This window comes from Penicillium mononematosum (assembly GCF_028829835.1).
Source record: "Penicillium mononematosum strain IBT 11891 chromosome Unknown utg000003l:1.0-8172316.0:1.0-8177699.0, whole genome shotgun sequence".
In the NCBI taxonomy this organism is placed as follows: Eukaryota; Fungi; Ascomycota; class Eurotiomycetes; order Eurotiales; family Aspergillaceae; genus Penicillium; species Penicillium mononematosum.
Genome location: NW_026643273.1, coordinates 4,910,666 through 4,927,568, shown reverse-complemented (window position 1 = coordinate 4,927,568; position 16,903 = coordinate 4,910,666). Strand labels below are relative to the sequence as shown.

The 16,903-nt window shown below is 49.8% G+C and overlaps 8 protein-coding genes across 8 annotated transcripts; 4 read left to right on the top strand and 4 right to left on the bottom strand.

Annotated features, from left to right (window-relative positions):
- Positions 1 to 919: 919 nt before the first annotated feature.
- N7519_006871 (sterol esterase) lies at positions 920 to 2,522 on the bottom strand (the record flags this gene model as incomplete). Its single annotated transcript, XM_057293647.1, has 3 exons — positions 920 to 2,301; positions 2,354 to 2,433; positions 2,488 to 2,522. 3 exons carry the CDS (start codon positions 2,520 to 2,522, stop codon positions 920 to 922), a joined length of 1,497 nt encoding a protein of 498 aa, XP_057148458.1.
- Positions 2,523 to 2,794: 272 nt separating this feature from the next.
- Positions 2,795 to 3,341, top strand: N7519_006870 (PET191 family protein; the record flags this gene model as incomplete). The annotated part of the gene is made up of 3 exons (XM_057293646.1): positions 2,795 to 2,819; positions 2,925 to 3,066; positions 3,152 to 3,341. The coding sequence occupies 3 exons, from the start codon at positions 2,795 to 2,797 to the stop codon at positions 3,339 to 3,341; spliced, it is 357 nt and encodes a 118-aa protein (XP_057148457.1).
- A 138-nt stretch (positions 3,342 to 3,479) lies between these two features.
- Positions 3,480 to 4,276, bottom strand: N7519_006869 (alpha/beta hydrolase; the record flags this gene model as incomplete). The annotated part of the gene is made up of 3 exons (XM_057293645.1): positions 3,480 to 3,818; positions 3,867 to 3,928; positions 4,099 to 4,276. 3 exons carry the CDS (start codon positions 4,274 to 4,276, stop codon positions 3,480 to 3,482), a joined length of 579 nt encoding a protein of 192 aa, XP_057148456.1.
- A 745-nt stretch (positions 4,277 to 5,021) lies between these two features.
- On the bottom strand, positions 5,022 to 6,561 carry N7519_006868 (dolichyl-diphosphooligosaccharide-protein glycotransferase; the record flags this gene model as incomplete). Its single annotated transcript, XM_057293644.1, has 4 exons — positions 5,022 to 5,441; positions 5,508 to 6,199; positions 6,256 to 6,366; positions 6,420 to 6,561. The coding sequence occupies 4 exons, from the start codon at positions 6,559 to 6,561 to the stop codon at positions 5,022 to 5,024; spliced, it is 1,365 nt and encodes a 454-aa protein (XP_057148455.1).
- A 339-nt stretch (positions 6,562 to 6,900) lies between these two features.
- Positions 6,901 to 7,226, top strand: N7519_006867 (NADH:ubiquinone oxidoreductase subunit NDUFA3; the record flags this gene model as incomplete). The annotated part of the gene is made up of 2 exons (XM_057293643.1): positions 6,901 to 7,084; positions 7,180 to 7,226. 2 exons carry the CDS (start codon positions 6,901 to 6,903, stop codon positions 7,224 to 7,226), a joined length of 231 nt encoding a protein of 76 aa, XP_057148454.1.
- Positions 7,227 to 8,587: 1,361 nt separating this feature from the next.
- On the bottom strand, positions 8,588 to 9,542 carry N7519_006866 (putative transcription factor RfeG; the record flags this gene model as incomplete). The annotated part of the gene is made up of 3 exons (XM_057293642.1): positions 8,588 to 9,223; positions 9,296 to 9,340; positions 9,402 to 9,542. 3 exons carry the CDS (start codon positions 9,540 to 9,542, stop codon positions 8,588 to 8,590), a joined length of 822 nt encoding a protein of 273 aa, XP_057148453.1.
- A 1,955-nt stretch (positions 9,543 to 11,497) lies between these two features.
- N7519_006865 (DNA-directed DNA polymerase eta) lies at positions 11,498 to 13,444 on the top strand (the record flags this gene model as incomplete). The annotated part of the gene is made up of 1 exon (XM_057293641.1): positions 11,498 to 13,444. One exon carries the CDS (start codon positions 11,498 to 11,500, stop codon positions 13,442 to 13,444), a length of 1,947 nt encoding a protein of 648 aa, XP_057148452.1.
- Positions 13,445 to 14,265: 821 nt separating this feature from the next.
- N7519_006864 (uncharacterized protein) lies at positions 14,266 to 16,821 on the top strand (the record flags this gene model as incomplete). The annotated part of the gene is made up of 5 exons (XM_057293640.1): positions 14,266 to 14,608; positions 14,634 to 15,806; positions 15,858 to 15,945; positions 15,995 to 16,562; positions 16,618 to 16,821. 5 exons carry the CDS (start codon positions 14,266 to 14,268, stop codon positions 16,819 to 16,821), a joined length of 2,376 nt encoding a protein of 791 aa, XP_057148451.1.
- Between the last annotated feature and the right edge of the window lie 82 nt (positions 16,822 to 16,903).

The window sequence follows — 16,903 nt, the reverse complement described above, 5'->3', positions numbered from 1 at the left end:
TGCCTGATTAGATGGGGTTTATTACAATGATCCCATTGGTAACCATTGTCAGGGCCAGGAACAGAGATCTGGTGCGGCCAACCCGAGTGGACTGGTCAACGACTTTCCATGGGTCGTGTCGTTCCTGAGCCACGAAATTAAGTTTTTCATTGTTTTTCTTTTCGATTTCTCTTGTTCGTTGTGACTTGTTCGCCAGCGCTAATTTCTACGGTGGAGATGGGCGCCCGGTCTAGATCGAATCAGAACCCACAAAGAACTCGGACAAAAAGTTTTCAATGCTCTGTCATTAATTATTATTATTATACTTATTGGGCTTGTGGAATTGCGCCACCTGTCTGACATCCGAACCATGCCCCTGAATATCATCTTTTGTGCCTGTTCACAATATAAAAATCAATATAAGAGATCTCCTCGAGTTCTCCAGACCGAAATCGACTTAATCAAAGCTTATTCTTAGGTTCCAACGGGTTAGGAAGGAGGATAGATCGTCACTTTTGCCCTAGTGCCTATTTTGTACTCCGTATCGTGCCCAGCAAGTCTAGACTGTGGATACGAGAGTTGGGTCACATACATACCTAGGTAAGTTTGATTAACGATGCTCTACGGAGTAGTCAGGTACTCTACGGAGTTGTAGTACGTAGGTACGGAGTGAATAATCAGGCACAGACTCCGGGACTTCCCCTTCTCGACGCCACTTCGGTGGATTTAGGCAGCGGGTTCCTAGAAAACTCTGTCGGCATTTATCGTGCCAAGCCCTGGCTAGGTGGCAATCCGTACACACAAGACACATCTGTTTATGAATGGGTACCATACAAATGTATCCTATTATCCCCTCACACCCGTGGACGGATGTGGCGAGCGACCCGCCACGCAATGACCCCGCTCAAAAAGTCCACAGGAAATTTTGTATGTTGTACATTTAAAAGTAACGATGTTCAGGAGTAGCCCCGTAGGCTACATCATTGGGGAAGACATGGGCTTTCCGGGCAACCGATGTATTGGAAACAGGGCCGTCGGTTAAAAATCCGTGTTTCTCAGACCCCGTACAGCTGGCAGCCAACGGGCCACCCCGGCTATAGGTCTCAAGCGCATTGAACACATAACCGAAGACTTGGCGGTCAACGTCGGAGGCCCACAAAAAGTCTAGATGCTCGTAGGTTGGAATCGCCTGGGCGACAGTATCATGTGGCAATCCTTTCAGCATCACTCCAATATCAACGAGACTATCGCTGTCGCCGTACAGGAGGACAATGGGAGTTTTGATGTTGCGAGTAGGGTATTTGACCGGCTTGTAAAACCGCTCGCTAGCAGCTACGCTGAATGGAGCATAGACTTCATCATCGTAGAACTGGAAGTTCTTATTCCGAATGATTTGGAACCAATGCACGACGGATTTAGTGCTGGTGAAGGAATATAGATGCAAATAGGCGGCAAGCTTTTGGGTTTGTTTGATGTTGCGACACTTCCAGTTGAAGAGGGCTTGGAGGGCTGTGTCGATGATACGCACAAATATTGGCGGGTACAGTATCGTTTGCCACATGGTTGTCGAGGATAGGATGCTGCGTCGACCAAATAACAGGAACAAAAAGTCCGGAGAGGCTTTCATTAGTGAATCAACAATGCGGTTGCGGAGACCCGAAGGAGCCATGGCCGGTGCAAGTGCCACGAACACATCAATCTTCTGGTTGAGCAATGGATGAATAGCAAGGGTAGCGAATGCCTGTGCTGTTCCCTGGGAGAATCCAATGTAAGACAACGACGGCTGATTTGTCACTTCGAGGATGTACTCGATGCTGTTGGGGACATCATAAAAGGCGAACTGGTCGATAGAGAAATCCCAAAATTCATTGGAACCAGGCGAGAATCGAATCGACTTCTTGGAGTATTTATTTCCACGGTTGTTCCCCAACCATACATCGTACCCCCTTTCCACCAGCTGAAAGGGCAGGCACCGCTGTTCGTCTGTCAAGGCTACCCACACCTCACTTGACATGAGCAGGCCGTGGTGGAGGTAGACGACCTTTTTCCGAATCCCATTTGGACCTTGATTGACGCGCATGCCTTCTTCCCCTTTTCGATATGCCAGCCGATGAAGTCCAAGGAGGTAACCATCGCTTGTTTGTACGATGTGCTCCTCCGCTTGATACCCAAAGAGGGCACATATCTCGGTGAAATCGGATGCATCTGCAACAGAACATGCAAATGTTTCCTCTTTTGTGCGCTTGGGGCGGGATTCATTAGGAATTAAAAGATTGAAAAGTGCCTTGGACTGGCCATAGCAAAACTTGATGATAGGGCTTGCTGGTTAGGGGTTAATAATGGCATCATCCATTGTTCGGTGATTTTCACTAACGTAGGCACCAAGTAATCAAGTGAATGATTGTCTCCAGCAGAACAAGGATCAAAGACCCAAAGAGCGCTAGGTACTCATACCTAGAGACGTGAATGTCAATTGCTGCGTTCTTTGTGGAAGCTTGGAGTTCTTACCAGAACAGTCTCCCGATGAACGGAACTCGCGACATAATCAACAACAATTGCTATGCATATGTGCAGGTACTCTTGAAGATTCTATGCAAGCGACAGAGATGCTGCAAATGTTTAAAAGCGCAAAACAAGCGATGAATATCCCCCGACGTCATTACCAACATGTGATAGCGATGCTTATCTCATCCGGGGGATTCTCGACATCCGCCAATCAGCGTCGAGATATCTGACAGCCCGAATTTGCCGTGGCCTCGATCTTTTGGTCTCTTGCTGCTTGTGGTTGCGCATTCGTCCACAAGGTCGCGTCAACATGCCCAGCTCATGCAATGATATCCGTACGTTACACCCCCCGAGTCGCACAACAGTCTAAGGGAGGGTCATGTTCCTGACCCAGCTGGACCATCTACCGACGGAAACTGACCACAAATCGATTATCTCAGGGGAGGCTTTAGCCCAATGCCTCCAGGAGTCGGACTGTATCATGGTCCAGCGCCATACGCCACGTGAATGTCTCAGCTCTCCTCTCGCCGAGGAGTTACCCACGAAATGTCAGCAGCTGCGGAAAGGATTCAGCGAGTGCAAGTGAGTCGGAAACTGAGCCTCGACTAGGCCGACTATTATGGACAAAAGGAACATCCGCTAATTATTGCGCCTTCTCTCGGTACAGACGTGGTATGATCGATATGCGCAAGCGCTTCCGTGGCAACCAACCCATCTCGCTATCCAAGGAGATGGACGGGAAATCTGGTAACTCGTCTGGAGGGCAGCTATATGCTGGACAACCGGCATACCAGACGGTCAAGGAAATCAACGGAAACGAAGTACAGATGGATCCAGAGAAGACAAGGGGCCTGTAAAAAGGGTATTTGGATTCGCTGATTACATGCTGGCATGGCCCGGAGTTCGGTTACGCTCAAAAACATACATTTCTTCTCTGATACTCACTTCTCTCGAGACCGACTGAGATTCTTCATACCCAAGTCCGATAATACATATTATACCTTCACTATCTCTTCCAGAACACCCACCAGGCGGTCAGGCATACTCAAGAACGGCGAATGCGAGCTCGGAAGACGGTGGGTAGTGTCAGGCCCGCCCATTTTTGAGGCAAAGAACTCCTGGATAGCTGGCGGCAGGGCCAGATCCTGCTCGCAGATGATGTAGGAGCAGGGGATATCGCGCCACGGCTCATATGTGGTTTCACCCGAAAAGACCGCACGCGAGGTGTGCATTGTCGTGCGATTCCATTTTTCTTGCTGCTCGACGGTCAGGTCCTGCCAGCCGACGGCCCCGGTGCCGTCGGCGCGAGCGTAGTCGCCCTTTTTCTTGGTCAGCTGGATCTTGGACAATGATACCGATCATATGATGCTGGATGGACTAACCTCGACCTTCATCCAGGGTAAATAATTTCCTCCCAGCATTCCCAGCAAGCTCTGGTCTTTGTCTAACGCAAAGGCAGCTAAGATAGATAACCTTCACAACACCTCCTGATTTTCCACTCTCCGCACGAACATGCTTCACCAGCCCCTCGCTAGCTGTGGAGGCTACGACTCCGCCATAGGAGTGTGCCACAAGGACAATGTCCTTTCCCTCATCTGCTAGAATCGTCAATACCCCTACGCAGAGAGGCAACGTCGTCTTCCAATGTCAGGGAAGGGGGCTCAGCGCCGATAGAGGGGTGCGCGGGGCACTCAGAAGGATAACCGAGGGTATTCAGACGGTCACGCACGGCATCGAAGACGATGGGAGTGAGCCAAGCACCGAGGGAGAAGACGAAAGTCGGTTTATCCATTTCCGAAAGATTCAATTGCGTAACGGGTATATACAGGAGGGCAACGTTCGAAAGAACGGAACATATTAGAATCGAGGCTAATCTTTCTCACCTATCATTGAAGCCACGTCCAGAAGCGACGAGTCCAGTTGCTGCTTCGGGCAAGTGTGAGTGCTAGTAATCATTGTTAGACCAATTTAGGATGAACTAAATGGCCCGCTGTGGATATTTGGGACCAACGGCAGTCAATTTCATCCTTTGCGGATTTTTTAGTTTAATTCACATCCTATCAGACTTCTGCCCTCTTTTCGTGTAAAGGCTATTGCGCTTAATATAGTGCCGTCTTCGCGAACATCTGCCGCTTCAGTACCATTCTCATCACTGGGGTTGATATACCCTTGGACCGTAGACGCAGAGTTAGACAGGCTGCAGGCTGACGATTACGGATGAAACATGCCAATCCGAACTCAAATTCCAATAGATATAGATCGGGAATTAACAGCCAATACCAATGCGGATGGTACTACGTTCCTTAATTTCGGTTTCAGTCCATCAAACCCCGGACAAGTCACTCAAGTGTATTAGCGAACCAAGTCATTCTTTAGATCCCTCCTGGCAATAATCAAAGCAAACAGAAGGAGCAGGAGAATATCATATCATTGAGAATTGGTCATCTTTGGACCTAATGTGTTCATTTGGAGATCAAGAATCATGCAACAAAATTGAAAATCATGGACAGACAGTCCAATGCATACAGAATATAGATTTACTGAGTCTTCTTAAGCTTATCAGTCACAGGGGCAGAGTAGAGCCAGACAATGACGAAAGCCAAAAATCCTCCAATCACCGACCAAAGACCGGCAATCCATACCCAGCCGCCAGTAATAGCCCAGCTGCGAGGGTACTCGTCGTGTGCAAAGTGGCGGTTGGTGACCTCATGCTTCTCCTCGATGGAGGTCAAGAAGGGACGCTTGTAGTTGACGCGGAAGGAGAAGATACCGTGCTGATCGGGGGTCACAAACTGAGTGCTGAACACAGTGCTGGTATCGGTGCGGTGAGTGGGTTGGAGGGTGAGACGGTGGAAGGGCGAGAGCATGGTGAACTCGAGCTGGAGAGCGTCGTCGCCGGGGACTTCGAAGGGAACCCACTTGTCATAGACGTACTCGGAAATCTCAATGCTGTAGATCTGCAGGCAAATAAAGATAGATGGTTAGTTTGGAAGACAAGGACAATATATGGATGTTTCACGCACAGTCTCGTTCTTGATCCGGTAGATCGAGGGGTTCAATTCGGCGCCCTCAGTGGCAAGGCGATGCTCGACCTTGTCAACCTTAAGGACACCAGTCTCCTTGAAAGCCCAAGCAGTCAACTGCTTAGCGAACTCGCGGTTCACGGTGGAAGTCTTCTTGCCGCTGGGTGTCTTGACGGAGGCAGAGAACCACTTGTCCTCCAACGACTCCACTGATCCGAGAACAGTGAAGCGGGCAGAGTTGCGGGCCTGCATAGCGGAAACGATGTTCAGCTGCGAACCGGTAGCCAGGATATCCTCCGCCGCGGGCATGCCCTCCTTGGGGTTGTAGCTGTAGGCTGTGGCGGGGGCCCTGAGAATCGGAGAGAGGAGGGCGCTGTCACCGAGAGTCTGGGGAGCAACTCGGGGGAGGGCAAGAACACCTTCACCATCAAAGAAGGCCTTGACGTCAGAACGGAGAGGTCCAGGGCGCTGGAGAACAAGGACGTCATGTTTCTCAGCGGCCGAGAGGGTGTCGTAGTTGAAGTGGTCGACAACGACTTGTGAGCGATCGGTGGAGAGGTGAATGTCGAGTTCAAGGAGAAGGGAGCTGATGGCGCTGGAGGTGGCAGTCTTGCCAGAAAGGGCGAGGAGGATGTTGCCATCCTTGTTCATGAAGTCGAGGATGTGTTTTGGGGTCAAGGAGGGGCCGAGGCCTGTATTCTTGGGTCAATTGACTAAACATTGAACCAATTAAATCGGGGGTTCCCACCTTTGGACTTGGGAGGGAGGATCAGGAGGTGATCGTAAGCTCTTTCGCCGTGCTTGAACAGGGCAAGCTGTTCACTCTTGGAAGATTCGATTGAGACATCATATCCCCGTGCTGGAATCCGAGAGTTAGCAAATAATTCCGTAGACTAAGGAAAAGTAAATTACCCTCTAGGTCTGCCCACAACGTGGAGTATAGGTCCTTCTGTTCTGTGTCTTCCAGAATGGCCAACAGGCGACTGCCGGAGCTACTCAGCGCATTTACCACAGCCAAGAAGCAACAAATGAGCAACGCAAGACACCACCTCATTTTGAACAAATTCCGCACAGCGGAGCGGAAGGATCAAAAAGAAGTAAGTAAAGAAAGGTGGTTGAGGATCCAAGTTGTATAGATAGCCAGAAAGGGCGACGTGTTTAATGGGCGAGTGCCAAGACCTGAGAGCGCTGGGTCCGCATCTCCGAACTTCGACTTCACCTCGTCCCTCCGGCTTCAATTTTGCTTCTCTGATTCCTGCCACTCAACAACCACTAAGTGGGACCGGTGAATCTGTTCATTTGTGCGCGCTTGAACAGTACTATTCTATTACTCAAGCATTGACCTCCTACCTATATCGGAAAAACCTCGTCGTCAACGACCTCTTGCTACAACATGTCTACCCCTCAGTTCTGGTCGACCCCCTTCCGCTACATCCGCTGGGCTGCGCACGAGAAGCCAGCTATCCTCGCTTCTCTGTGCATCGGCTTCATGGGTCCCGTTTCGCTGGCCACGATTCCCCCCATCCGCCGCGCCCTCGGTGACGTCGACCCCGAGCCCGTTCCTCTGACATATCCCAGTATGAACCCATTCAATTCCCTACAAATTGGTGCACGAGCATCAAAACTATATATAAGTAATTTTGAATCTGACCAATGTTTTCAATACGCACAGTTCCGCAGGGTCCGCGGGTGATCCCCAAGGGCTACGATGACGAATAAATTGGTTCAGAACTACGAAAACGTCAAGTTATCGGAAGTTAGAGAGAATCTCGTGTATTGTCCGAGCCTGGGAAGAATAAATTCAGCGGATGGCAGGAGATGAGTTGGCTGTGCCACTGGACTGATGAACAAGCCTCATCGCATCAGTGTGGGCAACCGAAAAAGACTTGTTCCGGGGCAACTTCTCCTGGCCATCAACATGCTTTGATACCAATATTTGTTTCGCATACGCCGAATGTCGAGCCCGGCGCTACAGTGTATGTACTACGTTTTGCGCAATATAATCGACATCAGCTCGCTTTTCTATGTTCGAGTCTTGGCTATGTTAGGAATAATTGCATTTTTGCGCACCAACGGTCCGATATGACCTTCCTACAATAGAGACAGGCTACCCTCATATTTAGTGCTACCTATAAAATCCGATCCATTATAGAATTTGCATTACACTCCGAAGCCGCAGCCTCAGGTCTGGACAAAAAGTCAGTGATTTAGTAATGATATGATATGTTGATTCATCCAAGGTAAGAAATTATGCAGAGTAAGAGATTCATTAGAATCATGGAGTCCACGATCTTGCATATCAAAACGTCAATCACAGAAGACGGACCAACGCCGCAAATGCTCGTATCTACATGTAGGTCACCAGCCTTAGTTTATCGAAGCACAACGCTCTCGCAAACCAAAGTATAAAAAAAAAAAAGTAGAACAATAAATCCCTCCTTTCAAGGGAAAGACGAAACCAAAAAAAAAGAAGTTGCTAAGAACACACAAATCCTGTACACCGTTAAACCAACGAAAAGGATCACATTATTGTGGGGGGTGAGTATGCCCGGAATCCTGAGACCAGAAAACAAACAAAACGCTCAAGTCCGGACCACCTTTTCGTAAACTCAATCAAGCAAATCACTCCTACTCCTGGCTGGCCAGTCGCACAAAAGCATGGGAGAGAAATCAAAATAAAGACGGATGTCCACGGGAAGTCCAAGCTCCTGCTACAGAGCAATTGGGTTCAATTCCAGTGGGAGTCCATGGGCAAAAATAGAAGTGGGATTCATGTCCAATGAGAAGTGGAAAGTTCCCTTGACTAGGCCATTTGAAGTGGGATGTAAAACATTGAACATCTCTGGCTTGGTCTGGATTTCCTGGACTGGAGACGAATTGGGAATTTGAGAATTGTGGCCGAGAAGAGGAAAGAAAGGCGTAAAGATTGTCCAGGAAGACTTTCGTAGACATCAACATTATTCCTAGGAGTATTGTGGAGATATTCCAGGAAGAAAGCATCAAGTGGACCGCAATGTGGATGGAGAGAGAGAGAAAAGGAATCATAAATGCAGGAAAACCCTTGAGGCGGTCATTCTTGTTTACCGCCGACGGTGGGGGTTATCTCTGGTTGCTTGTGGCCTGCGCTCATACTCTGGAGTGTATCTGGGTTCCATTCCTATCCGGGGATCCGGGGCAGTAGTGGTAGGATAGGACATCCCGGAAGTTACAGTAGAGTACTCCTGTTCGGCATCATATCCAGGTCCGGGGTATCGGGGAGCATTGCTTCGGCCAGTGTCGTAACCATAGCCCGTGGGGGCATATGTGTACGATTGTGGGTGCATGTCCGCAGACGTCACAATGGGCTGGTTGGAACCAGAGTAGGAAACCTGGGGTGGAGGGTACGGAGCTGTACCTGATGCATATGGCGAGTGAGTGGTGGATGTGTATGAGGAAGGATTTGTGTAGGGGGCATTCTGGGATCCACTGTAGGAACCCTGGGAGTAGGGATCCATGTATGACTGAGCGGGCGCTGCAGTGAATGGCGTAGGGGATGGGCCCTGTGACTGGCGAACCTCATGAACGGGCGCAGGGGCATAGGTCGCTGGAGCGGTGTTAGGTGGATGAGATACGTTCGTATCTTGAATATAATTCCCACGCGGGTAGCCTAGGTCAGCCCGGCGTGAGACGTCCGCCTCCCAACGAGCGGAGTCAGCCTTCAGATCAGTAATCATCTCCTGTATCCAATGTGTGGTTAGAATGCCATCTTGACTTATCCCGCTTGTTGTCGCTTGTCCATAGTCACTTACAGATGTGAGATTCCGATAGGCACGGATAAAGAATCCTGAGCGGCCCTGTTCATTGTCAGTCAAAATGGCCTGTTTCGAGTCATCGGGTCAAGAGCGGAAGACGCACATTGTGGTTGCCAGGTCTCACGAGGGCATCGTTTCCAAGGTAGCGACAAATATCTGCTTGAATCACTTCTCGGCTGATTCCTTCACCAGGGATGAAATATTCATTCTGACGCTCCGGGCGTGCATCATAGCGGCCTGTCATAATGTATTCCGAGGGAGGAAAATATCCGGTTTAAAAATTAAAGTCCTCGGATCCAAATGGCCAGAAATGAAGAAGTCCGGAGTTATGGTAGATGATTTGAGAGTCCTGGGAAAGTTGATGGACGGTGGTGAGTCCGTTTTTATTGTAGGATGTACAGATTCTATCAGGCGACGAGCAGGTTCCAAAGCCGACAATCAACGACTTGAATGATTTGGTTCCTCGATTCCAGGGCAAGCAGAAAACGAGATACGATCCTTGGGAAGTGGCCAGAAAGAAATTGATCCTGGTCGCGAATAGTAAAATGTCCTTAGTGGGAAAAGTCCGGGTAATCCTGGGAAGAAATCCTGGCTGGTTGTCCACTGGGGCAATTATCCTGGGGAAATTGAGAAGGCCTCAAAGAATGGTGATTGAATAGCGACAAGAGGTTGACAGGGTGCTCAAGAGAGAATGAGTTGTCAGGATTAGGAGAAAGAGAAACACGGGTGAGGGGTCCTGTGGGCTGTCTGTAATCTGTTCGGGATGAACTAGATATTTGCCTGGGGGGGAAAGAGGAAGAGTAGAAGTGCTGGCAAGAGAAGCCAGAGGAATATGGAAAGGAAAAGAAAGAAAGACGAGAGAGAAGAAGAGGAAGAAGAGGGGGGGGAAGGGTAAAGTGGACATACAAAGAGGGCGGTTGGGCCGTCTTGGGCTGGTGCCACGACTCCCCACTGAGATCAAGGCAAAAGCATGCATGTTCAAATGTGGATTAGACTGATGTGCAACCCTATGCCTGTAGCCGCTTGAGAATTTTTCATTTTCTATTTGTATTATTATAGAGGACTATATGCCCAGTACGGTGTACATACATATATTGTACTCATATGTCAATATAACGGAGTATGCATATACTCCCCTCCTGACACTTCCAATGTTGGAAAAAGTAAATGGTAAGCAATTGTAGCCAGCTGTACTCCGTACAGAGTGGATACTTCGAGATGTACTTTGTACCCTAAAACTAGACCTTAAAAGGGTTGCTCTTTGTTTCCTACTAGATTTTAGTCGGGACAAAAAAAAAAAATAAGGGCCGATCCCCCATATTCAACCAGCTTGGATTGCTCCTTAGTCTGTGCCCCTGGACTGGATTAATATCGAAACTCAACATGACTCCACCGGTGGATCTTCAGCAGCGGTCAAGAACTGTTGAGGAAACAAGATAAAAGCCGTCAGATGTTCATCTGTATGGTGTAAGAGGGCAATGTCGAGGGGGCAAATCATAGGACCCATTGTGATTGATCCCTCACACACCATCTGCGAAACGAGCATGACAGCCAAGGGCCAATCTGTTGACAGAAAGGACCGGTGGCGACCTGCGAACTTGCCACCTGGAAAGCTGGCAGCCGATGTCCACACGAGATGACCGTTGGGCAGGAATGCGTGGCTTTGGGCACCTGCGCGAAGCCTCCGAGCCTCTGGTCCACTCATAGCCCGCCTGTGTCAGCTGGATCGCACAGATCGGAGATCACCCTGTCTCGTTTCTTTTTTTCATGTTCGAGACCTCTGCAGTGGGCGAGTTACAATGTCGAAAAATCCTGCATGAGAACACAACATCTGACTGTGCAGGGGTGGGTTGAAGAAAAAATAAGCAGGCACTAAGTGATGGGTCATTTGGATATCCCTGGTCCATAACTCTGGGGAATATGTGAAAAAAATAAATTGTGGCTGTCTCTGGACTTGTATAGTCATTGTACAAGAACATATAATATTGTATTAATTCTTGATATGTAAAGTGTAATGGAAATTCCAATGTTGAATTGAAGACCTAGATGAGGAACAACACGAACCTCAGGCTGAAGCTAACACGTGCCCGCACTAGTCCATTTTGGGTTCTCGTCCCAAGGTTGAGAGCATCAGATTCCAAGCTCTGATCTGACCGACCCCAATGGTTTGGTGTTCACCGTCATGACGCGTGTACGAGCATGTCCGAACCTACCGAGACGTCCGATCCCTTGAAGGTCTCCCGTTTTACCTATCGACAATTGCAAGGCTTGCGACATGGATCCACGGCAACCCCGCTACGTGTGATTGCGCATATCGATCTCGATGCCTTCTATGCGCAATGTGAGATGGTCCGCCTGGGAATTCCGCGGGAGACACCATTGGCAGTGCGGCAATGGGACTCTTTGATTGCCATCAATTACGCTGCGCGACCCTTCGGAATCAGCAGATTGATCAATGTTGCGGAGGCCAGGAAACTTTGTCCAGACCTCGTCTTACAGCATGTCGCGACTTTTCGAGAGGGGGAAGGAGGACGGTGGGCATATCGGGATGATTCATTCAAGAACATCAGCACGGACAAGGTGTCGTTGGATCCGTACCGAGCACAATCGCGAAAGATCCTCCAAACGATGAAGGAGGCTCTGGCTACATGGGGTGCCGATAATACGGAAGTCGAAAACCAGAATTCGAGGCAAGAGCTTTCGGCTGTGTTAGAGAAAGCCAGTATTGATGAAGTATTCATTGATTTGTCCCCGTTGATATATAGGGCGCTTCTTCAGCGATACCCAGAACTTCTGATTGGAACACAAGACGAGACCCGGGATGCAGAACTGCCTACACCGCCGACCACGGCCTTGCGGTGGGACACCGACTGCTTGGTGGATTTGGATCAACATGAAACGGAGGAAGATGATCCAGACTGGGACGACATTGTCATGCTGATAGGATCCGAGATTGTACGATCGGTGCGGAACACAGTTTGGGAGAAGCTCGGCTATACATGTTCCGCTGGGCTTGGCCGCAATAAGATGATCGCAAAACTAGGAAGTGCTTGCAATAAGCCCAATCTACAAACTGTAGTGCGGAATCGGGCGGTGCAGAATTTCCTAGGTGGTTATAAATTTACTCAGATCAGAATGCTGGGTGGTAAACTCGGCGAGCAAATAACTGCCGCCTTTGGGACAGAGAAAGTCAGCGATCTTCTTAATGTACCGCTTGAGCAATTGCGCACCAAGCTGGCTGACCATACGGCATCCTGGCTTTACGGAATCATCCGTGGTGATGACCGCAGCGAGGTCAATCCCCGAACACAAATTAAATCTATGCTATCCGCGAAGTCTTTCAGACCGAGCATCAACTCACTTGACCAAGCTGAGAAATGGCTCCGTATCTTCGCAGCTGATATATATGGCCGGCTTGTGGAAGACGGCGTGCTTGAAAATAGACGTCGTCCGAAGGTGATCACGATGCACTATCGAACGGCGCAATCTCATTCTCGCCAAATTCCAATCCCAGGCTCCAATGCAATTGACGAGAACCTTCTCTACGATCTGGCCAATACTTTGCTTCGTCAAGTTGTGGCTGACGGACAAGCATGGCCCTGTTCCAACTTGTCGTTGAGCGTGTCAAGCTTTGAAGACGGCGTGAGCAACAATAAGGCTATTGAGGGATTCTTGATTCGCGGTGATCAAGCGAAAGCTCTGAGTCATTCGTCAAGACTTCGAGATGCCGGTAGTTCCCCCAGTGAACAAGCCCAAACCGAGAAAAGACGGAAGCTTGACGGAGAAGGGGGTGGGATAAAAAGTTTCTTTGGAAATCCATCACGTCTTGAAGATACTGCTACAGATGAGCCCGATGGCCCCGAAGAACCTGTTGAAAAGGACCCTGGATTGAGCGGAATTCCCCGTTTCGTATGTCCACGGTGCTCTAAATCGATGTTCGAGTATGAAAAGGAAGAACATGATGATTGGCACTTTGCCAAGGACCTTGCAAGCCAGGACAGAGAGGAGGCTATGGCTTCACAGGCGCCACCGCCTACGAAAAGCAGTGCACGTGGTGCAACTGCTCGTGGAAAAGGTGGCCGAGGTGGAGGGAGTCGGGGTAAGCCTAAGCCCGAAAAGGGACAGATGCGACTTGCTTTCCAGTGACCTACGAGCCCTATATATGATCTGCTTTCACTTGGCTTTTAGCTACTATATACCCAATGCCTTGAATAAAACTATGCTATTGTCTGATTGGGCGAACTGATATCAATTGCTTCATACTCCGTATACGATTTAATCTATACGTGGCGAATCAACCAACAATGCACAATTAGGCTCGAATGTTCAAGGAGTTATGTTGTTGTTGTATACTATGCGGCTTTGGCTGGCTACAAGGACTCTGACGCCAAGCACTATAGACCCCACACTTGTCAACCCCAAATCGGCCGTTTTTGAAAAGAGAACCAAGGTTCCCGAGGTCCAGTGGCAAGATTAGCTAAGATTCCGGGGTAGAACATCCATGGATTGGAACTATAGGCGTTGGGAGTAAACAAACATGAAGATGTTGAACGGAATGGTTGTTCAGCTCCTAGATCTGCAGTGTTCTAAGAGAGCCAGTGACATCAGCCGCGGGGTCGGATCACTTTGCTTTTCGCCAGCCCTTCAAGGTCACACGGGCTGCGTTTTCGTTTCCATATCTTGTATGGGCCAGTGCTCTTAGTCGAATCACTATCTGCTTATTTATGTTGTTTGTCGTACTATGATTAGCTGCCCAACTGTGATGATCGTGACTAGAGCACAGTCCACCTTCCTCGCAAACCCCACCATTCACCAACTATCTCGCTTCCAAGATTGACCGTTGCCTTGAACTGAACCCTTAACAGATTCCTGCGCTAAAGCTCTGAATCTCAGAGTCTTCTCATCGCGGTCGAGATATATTTCCGACCGTAAAAATCCAATGCGGTGGTCGCTAGCACAGTCCCACAATGTCCCGCCGAGCACCACCCCGCGACTACGACGAGCAAGATGAATTCTACGAAATGGAACGGGAGCGCGAGCGAGACTATAGGCCGCGCCGACGACATCGCGACTATGAGGATGATGTTGAGTATCGTCGGCGAAGGTCAGAGCCCCTAGCCGAGGATATGGAGCGTATGCACATCCGAGAACGATCCAGGCGAGACTTTATGGAAGAAAGCTTTGCGCCGCCGCGAACACGGGATGACGTGGTTCTCATGCGGTCAAGGGAGGAGGTAGATATGGCCTCGCCTGAGCGATATATGCCTTTAGACCACGATGATGCCTACAGGCGGCCGTCCGGGTCCCGGCGTGAGACCTCGTCCTCGTGAAATAGACGAGGAGGATATTATTTTTGAGGAACGGGAGAGACGTCGGGGCACAGGACGCCGTCCGCGAGGCATCGAGGAGGATTTAATTTTCATGGAGAGAGAAAGACGTGAAGATGGGAGGCGTCGTCCTGAACGAGAGCGAGAAGACGAAGACGATCCTTTCATTGATGAAAGGGAAAGGCATCGAGATAGGAGGTATCGCCGGGAGCGAGCATCCCAAGAGGATCTTCTGTTTGAGGAAAGAGCAAGGGAAAGAGACAGCGGCAGGAGGCGTCGTCTAGAGCCCAAATTCGAGAAGGACGATGAACTCATCCTCGAACGGGAAAGACGCCGAGGAAGTAGACGCCATCCTCGGGAATTTAAAGAGGAGGTTTTCATTATTGAAGACAGAGAACTACACAGAGGGAGCAGGCGTCACCCAGAACGAAGATCTGAGGACGATCTTCTCTTTGAGGACAGAGAAAAACGTCACCGCAGGCGACGTCCAGAACGGGAATCTGATGAGGACCTATTAGCTGAGGGGCGAGCGAAACATGGAGGAAGAAGACACCGCCCAGGGCGCGAATTCGAGGAAGAGGAAATGGTAGTCCGACGGAAAGAAAGAGAAGAGCCTCCTTTACGTCGCGGATGGGATAGTGAACTCGATATTCGATCGCGTGATAGGAGATTGGAGTTCGAGGAAGAGCCATACCATCGACCACGGCCACGGCCTCCACCTCCCCAAAGGGTCGAGGTGGAAGAGGTCCTCCTTGACGATGCGCCAGGGCGACACCGAGGCCCGATCGATTCTCCAGATCCAGAATCTGAAGAGGATGACGTGGTCATTCGGCGGAAGGATAAAGGGCCACGACCGGCAGACCGTGTTGATGAAGAGGAGATAGTCATACGCGGACGTGAAAAACGACGCAGTGTACCTTCGGAGGATCTCCAACGTGAATTAAGAGGTCTTCGGCGAGAGGATAGGGAACAGATTCCACTGGACGAAGAGCCTAGCGTGCGCCCGCAGCTGGACTCCAAGTCACGCTCCCGAGACCTTGAAGAGGTTAAGGAAGAGACCAGTATCCGGAAAACAAAGGACAAGCTCCCATCTCGCCAGCCATCGCCTTCTTTGGATTCCATACATGCACCCCCAATCCGCCAAGAAGACGTGTTTACCCACGATAGGAACATTGACCATGGTAAGACTGGTCTTGATAGCCCAACAACAAGATTCTTCTAACCAAGTGCAGACTATAAAGACGCCCGTACACCTCGTGTGCGCAGTCCGGAACCGCGGTCCCGGAGAGGTAGTTTTGATGAAATCGATATTCACCATCGGTGTGTAAATCAATCCTCATCTCAGCCTCGCGCTAACATCTGGTCTCAGAAAAATGCGAGGTGGACGAATGTCGGATGAAAGCATAGTCCTCGATCACAGTGACAGTGAAGACTCTCTCGCTCCAGAAGACTCAATATCTCCAACTAGCGGTCCAGCTGTTGATTTCAACGACCCGTGGGAGCGGGAAACAATAACCGCAACTCGTCGTCGGCCCAAGCCGCTAGAAGACGAGAGCGAGTTAGCTTACAGCCGCGAAATTAGAGATGCCCCTTCCATGCATGACGTTGAAAAGGATATAATGATTGAGAGCGCCAGGCTTGTAAACAAGGCCCCAAGAGGTACGGACGACTGGTCTGTGGTGCATACTCCATCCCCGGACGAACCCATTGAGATGACCGGAGCTTTGGACGTTGTTGAGGTCAAACCTCGACATTCGTCAGTGGCTGAAGCAAAAATTGGACGAATTGCCCAGCAGGTCACGGACCCGGAGGAGACACGAAACGATCGGTGGACCGAAATAGCGAAGAGATTGGTAGTGAGGGAAGCTATTGAACACATGGGATTCGAGTACGAAGAGACGAGGACGTGCTACTACATCTTCTCGTACCTCAAGTCGGTACGTATTGTCCGGGTAGACTGCTTCCTTGGATTCTGACTCGTTCCGGCCACAGGATGACATAGATGAGCTTGTCGAATTGTCCGACGAGATTCGAAGTGCTCGTCGTAGACGCATCCGTGACATTCAGCGGGAGCGGGCCTCTGTGCCAGATCTCGAACCCCGAAATAGACCTCATGTGGCAATGCCTCCAAGGGCACGGATGATAGAGAAACGCATGCAAGATATTCGAGACCGAGAATGGTTTCCTCGGCGGTGATGCTGCCTACTGAATGTGATGTTTATGGCCCATGCTATGATAGCCTTTTACGCCGAATTTGGAAAGTGCCGTCGACGCTCTG